The sequence below is a fragment of the Melozone crissalis genome, unplaced genomic scaffold (assembly GCF_028551555.1).
Source record: "Melozone crissalis strain CALT ecotype California unplaced genomic scaffold, PUWL_Pcris_2 ptg000068l_1, whole genome shotgun sequence".
Classification (NCBI taxonomy): domain Eukaryota; kingdom Metazoa; phylum Chordata; class Aves; order Passeriformes; family Passerellidae; genus Melozone; species Melozone crissalis.
In genome coordinates, this window is record NW_026535846.1 from 2,141,739 (window position 1) to 2,147,738 (window position 6,000).

Here is a 6,000-nt window from a genome sequence, read left to right on the forward strand (position 1 = left end):
CAGCATCAGCAAATTTGCAGATGACACCAAGCTGGGTGTGTGTGTGGATCTGCTGGAGGATAGGAGGGCTCTGTACAGGGTCCTGGACAGGCTGGATCCAGGGCCCAAATCCAACAAGGTGAGGTTGAACAAGACCAAATGCTGGGTCCTGCACTTTGGCTACAACAACCCCTGCAGTGCTACAGGCTGGGGACAGAGTGGCTGGACAGCAGCCAGGCAGAAAGGGACCTGCAGGGAGTGATGGACAGCAGACTGGACATGAGCCAGCAGTGTGCTCAGGTAGCCAAGAAGGCCAATGGCTCCTGGCCTGGATCAAGAATGGTGTGGCCAGCAAGACCAGTCCTGATCTGCCCCAGCTCTGCACACAGACATTGCTGCTGCAGTTCCAGAGAAGGGAAAAAAAGGGGCTCTCTGGTGAAAACTCTGCTGGGCGATGCATAAGTTTATTGAAAGCCACTGAGAGTAGAGCTCCTCATTGACACAATCTGGGGCCACAGCAAGAGACAAGAAACAAGAAATGGCACAAACAATGGTTCTATTTTGTGAACAAGATTAATAGACTAAAACAAAGGTAAAAAACACCAACAGCCCAAAAAAAAAAAAAAAAGGAAAAAAGGAATTACTGCCTTGTAATATTGCAATGACTTGAAAAAATTGGCAAGTAGTTTAATGTTTCTGAAAGTGTCCAGTCATCAGTGTCCACACTGCAGCCTTGAGCTCCGTGTTCCTCAGGCTGTAGATGAGTGGGTTCAGGGCTGGAGGAACTACTGAGTACAGAACTGACAGGGTCAGATCCAGGGATGGGGAGGAGATGGAGGGGGGCTTCAGGTGGGCAAAAAAGCCAGTGCTGAGAAACAAAGAGACCACAGCCAGGTGAGGGAGGCAGGTGGAAAAGGCTTTGTGCCGTCCCTGCTCAGAGGGGATCCTCAGCACAGCCCTGAAGATCTGCACATAGGAGAAAACAATGAACACAAAACAACCAAATGCTAAACAGGCACTAGCAGCAAGAAGCCCAAGTTCCCTGAGGTAGGATTTGGAGCAGGAGAGTTTAAGGATCTGTGGGATTTCACAGAAGAACTGGCCCAGGGCATTGCCGTGGCACAGGGGCAGGGAAAACGTATTGGCTGTGTGCAGCAGTGAATAGAGAAAGGCACTGGCCCAGGCAGCTGCTGCCATGTGGGCACAAGCTCTGCTGCCCAGGAGGGTCCCGTAGTGCAGGGGTTTGCAGATGGACACGTAGCGATCGTAGCACATGATGGTCAGGATGAAACACTCTGCTGAGATAAACAACATCAAGAAAAACACCTGTGTAGCACATCCATTGTAGGAGATGTCCCTGGTGTCCCAGAGGGAATTGTGCATGGCTTTGGGGACAGTGGTGCAGATGGAGCCCAGGTCACTGAGGGCCAGGTTGAGCAGGAAGAAGAACATGGGTGTGTGCAGGTGGTGGCTGCAGGCTACGGCGCCGATGATGAGGCCATTGCCCAGTAGGGCAGCCAGGGAGATGGCCAGCAAGAGGCAGAAGTGCAGGAGCTGCAGCTGCCACGTGTCTGCCAATGCCAGCAGGAGGAAGTGCCTGATGGAGCTGGTGTTGGACATTGCTTCACTCTGGCCATGGTGGATTGTTGAAAGAAGGTGTTGACAGGTTGGGATAGATTTCCTTGAGTCACTCTTATGCTATTTTATTAGGAATCCCCTCAAAACCATTGATCTTGTTTTGAAGGAAATTTGCTAAATTTCTTTATTTTTCGGTTCCAGGTTTCTGTCCCTTTTGAGTTGCTGCTTCAGCATTGCTCTCAGCCTGAACAAAGGGATGCCAGAGGGAAAACCAGACTGCCTGTACCCCAGAGCAGTCAGACCTTCTGGAACTACAGAGGTGCCCTTTGCTCATTTCATCTCCCTCTAGTTCAGGGCAATCATACTTTAAACATGCTTTAAAAAAAAAAGTGGACTTTTTGTAGGCTGTAGTTTAAAATTCAGCATCTCTAAATTTTTCCACCTTCCACTATGCTGCTGGACAGAGAGGAACAGCAAGATTTGATCTGGCTCTCTGCTGCCTGGAGTTGTGCCTACTGGGAGCTGTTTCTCTCTATCCAAGCCTTCTCCCTACCAGTGCTGCCAGAGCCCAGCCCAGCCCTGGGGGCTCAGCTCTGCCCTGCAGACCCCTCCCAGCACAGGGCACTGCCCAGGGGCATCTCCCTGGCACCAGGGCCTTAAGGGCAGGGCAGAAAAACAGAGATGCTGCAAGCCAAGGTGCTGCTGCTGCTGTCTGTAGGGAGAGGAGGCTGAGGAGGCACTTTCGGAGGGAGATCTGCTGATGCCCAGGCTGACAGTGCAGGAGTCTCAGTGACACAGCCAAAGCTGACAGCCCCTTTCCCTTCCCTTTAGGAGAAAGCTGAGAGCAGCCCTGGCCATGCAGCACCATCTCCACAGCAGGAGGAATCTGCCCTGATGTGGGTGGCTCCTTCCACCTCCAACTTCTCCCCTGCAGCGTCCATGGGGAGCTGCCAGGCAGGCTGAGAGCTGCTGTGGCATGGGGCTGGCCAAGAGCCCTGAGGGCTGCAGGAGCTGCTCTGCAGGACAGCCCTGGAAAGCCCTGGGCTGGCCAAGAGCCCTGAGGGCTGCAGGAGCTGCTCTGCAGGACAGCCCTGGAAAGCCCTGGCTGCAGCCCCAGCTCAGCCCCTGCAGCCATCCCTGGCAGCAGGAACCATCCTGCCCTATGCCTCTGAGGGTGCCCAGGGCAGCCCTGCTCTGCAGCACATCCTCTTCCTCCTCTTCCTGTGCCACAGAGAAACTGGGAGAGTCCTCCTGACACATCCCCCAGGCTGTGGGGTGGGCTGACTTCAGGAGATCCCTCCAGGAGCACAAGGGACATTGCTGTGGACCCACACACTCACCATGCACAGGGCTGGGAAGATGTTTCCCCAGGTGAAGTCTCAGCTCAATGTCTTCCCAATCCTGATTGCCTTCAGCCTGTCTCTGCCTGGCTCCTGTCCCCTCAGAGCCTGCACGCAGAGCCCTCAGCCCTGCTGAGCTGGGAGAGGAGCTGGCCCTGGGAAGAGCTGTTCCTTTAAAGCTCAGCAGCACAGACACAGCACAAGGACTTTAATGAGACTCTTGGGGATTTGGTGTTGTTTACATCAGACTCAGCCCCTGAGAGAGTGTTCAAAAAACTTCTCAAAAACTCAAACCTAAATTGAAACTCTGAAGTTTTCCAAGTTTTAATGGGAACCACTGAGAGACACGAATGAGAAATTGTCCCCAGGTTCCAGTTAGAGCAGAACACTGGAGGCAGTGATGACAGCTGGGGACAAAGAAGGCAAAGATGTCTCTGGTACTGAGCAAAGCTGGATGTGGTTCAGGAATGCAAAGGGCCAAGGCCTGAGCCCCAGTCTCTGGCCAGGCAGATCCTGTCCCTCCCTCCTTGCTCAGGGCTCTTCCCGGGATGGGCACTGGCATGTGGGGATGTGCAATGCCAAGGGCAGGAGCATGGGGCGGCCCCTGCCAGGCTGCTGAGCAGGGACAAGGAGGCAATGAGGCTCCAGCCCTGCAAGGGTCACTTGTCCCCTCGTGGCCTCAGGCCCAGGCCCAGCAGCCATGGCCAAAGTGCTGCCCAAGTTGGCTCTGGCAGGGCTGTCTTGCAGCTGCTGCCCATCCCTGTGCCCTGTGCAGCCCAGGCTGTCCCACGGTGTCCCTGCCTTGCACCTCTGTCCCTGCAGGCTGTCGGCATCCCCCGGCTGCCCCACCTGGCTGGGCCCTTCCTTTGCTGACAGCTCTGCCTCCTGCCTGCCTCTGCCTGCCCACACAAAGCCCTGGGCTGACCCAGACTCCTTCTGGGGGATGTGCTGCACCACAGCCCTGTCTGGGAGGGAAATTCCTGTCTCGTCTTGTCCTGCCTGGATCTCGCCTGCTGCATTTGGGCTACCATTTCTGTATCTGGCACTTTCCCACTATGGAGAAAAAGCTCCACCATTTCTGAATCCACCTTTTAAGCCCTGCCAGGCTACTCCAGTTCTGTCCTCAGTCTCTTCAGAACTCAGACTAGGCACGTCAGCCTCCATATATTGGTTATGTTCTTTAGGCCTGCAAACCCCAGCATGGGAGATCTTTGAGCCCTCTACATGATGTTTTCAGATGAAAACATTCTGCTTATAGTCTAAGAATATATCATAAGTACCCAAGGCCAGGGTGAGGTGTCTGTCAATGGCAGGTTTTTTCTGGGAGCAATCCTGGGATAGGTGGAATTTTGTCAGTCAAATTCCGGTTTCTGCCACCGCCCCTGGTCAAGGCCAATATTTTTCCATAGGAGGGAAAGCACAGAGCCCTGTTGTTTCTGAGGTAGATGAGATGTGATCACCAGAGGCCAAGGCCAGGCAGAGCTGGCAAGTTTTTTTCTGGGTATCTTTCCCTTGCCTACAGGAAATTTTTCAGGGGGGAGTACCAATGTTGTCCATGGGTGTCTGAAAAGAGAGACAGTTCTTTCCAAAGGAAGGAAAACATGGAGCCTCAGTGATCCAGGAGCTGATAAGAGGCAGCCCTCAACATTCCAAGATCAGCTGGACCTTTCAGGTGGTCCTTGGGAGGCCAAACTAGCCAGATCTGTTCCATGTCCCCTTGGTTCCATGAGGCCCTGCAGGGTCACAGTGGCCCTTTGGTTCCGTGGGGCCCCACAGTGTCACAATGGTTTCCATGATTCCATGGGGCCTTGCAATTCCACAGTGCTCTCCATGGATCACAGTGCCCTGCAGGATCACAATGGCTCTTTGGTTCCATGAATTCCCACAGGGGCACAATGGTCTCCACAGGAAGGAAGCAACCGAGTCCTAGAGTTGCAGGCACAGATGAGAGGCAGTCACCAAAGGCCAGCCAGACTTGACTGTGTTGGCAGATTTTTTCTGGGAGCAATCCCCATATGGACAGAATTTTAGAGGTAGGATCCCATCTTTGGACATGGACAACTGGACAAGAAGGATGATTCTTTTCCAGAGGAAGGAAATAATGGAACAACATTGTTTTAGGGGCAGAAGCAGAGGCTATCTGAGCCACAGGCCAGACACACCTGTTTGTCCTGGCAGCTTTTGTCACAGAGAAATCCTTGTGTATACAGAATTTTGTGGGGCTGAATCTCAGTTTTGACCATGGGCACCATGACAAGAATGACAGTTCCTTCTCATTGGAAGGAAAGCACCAAGCCCCAGTGTTTCAAAAGCAGGTAAGAGGTAGCTCCCAAGAGGCCAAGGGCAGCCAGAATTGTCTGTCCTGGCAGCTTTCACTTGGGAACAATCCTTGGATGGATGGAGTTTTGGAGGTGGAGTCCCAGTTTCGACCATGGGCACCTGGTTGAAATGCATGGTTTTTCTATAGGAAGAAAATGCACAAAGTCCAAATGTTTTGGAAGAAGACGAAAGGTGGCCACCATAGGCCAAGCCAGCCAGACCTTTCTCTCTTGGCACCTTTCATCTCAGGGAAATCCTTGGATGTAAGGAATTTTGGAGGTGAAATCTCAGTTTTGGCTGTGGACACAAGGACAGGAAGAAGAGTTCTTTTCATTAGGATGGAAAGCAAAAAGCCCCAGTGTTTCAAAGGCAGATGAGAACCAGTCCTCAGGAAGCCAAGGCCAGCCAGACCTGTCTCTCCTGGAAGCTTTTGTCTGGGAGAAATCCCTAGATCTAGGGAATTCTGGAGGTGGATTCCCAACTTTGGCCATGGGTGCCTGGATGTGAAAGGTGCTTTTTTTCCCATAAGAAAGAAAAGCACATTGTCCCAGTTTTTCAAAGGCAGATGAGAGGTGGCCCCTGGGTGGCCAAGCCAGCCAGATCTGTCTGTCCTGGCAGATTTCATCTGGGAACAATCTTTGCTTAGATGGAAATCTGGAGGAGGAATCCTGATTTTGGCCATGGACAGCTGAAGGAGAAGGACAGTTCTGTCCACAGGAAGGAGAGCCCAGAGTCCCAGTGCTCCAGGGGCTGATGAGCAGCAGCCCTCAACATGCCAGGGTCA

At 52.9% G+C, this 6,000-nt stretch overlaps 1 protein-coding gene across 1 annotated transcript; it reads right to left on the minus strand.

Annotated features, from left to right (window-relative positions):
• Positions 1-666: 666 nt before the first annotated feature.
• On the minus strand, positions 667-1,599 carry LOC128945798 (olfactory receptor 14A16-like). The gene has a single exon (XM_054289662.1). The coding sequence runs from the start codon at positions 1,597-1,599 to the stop codon at positions 667-669; it is 933 nt and encodes a 310-aa protein (XP_054145637.1).
• Between the last annotated feature and the right edge of the window lie 4,401 nt (positions 1,600-6,000).

What these genes read in the sequence shown, in the direction of transcription:
- LOC128945798 (XM_054289662.1), bottom strand. Translation starts at nt 1,599, where the DNA reads ATGTCCAACACCAGCTCCATCAGGCACTTCCTCCTGCTGGCATTGGCA.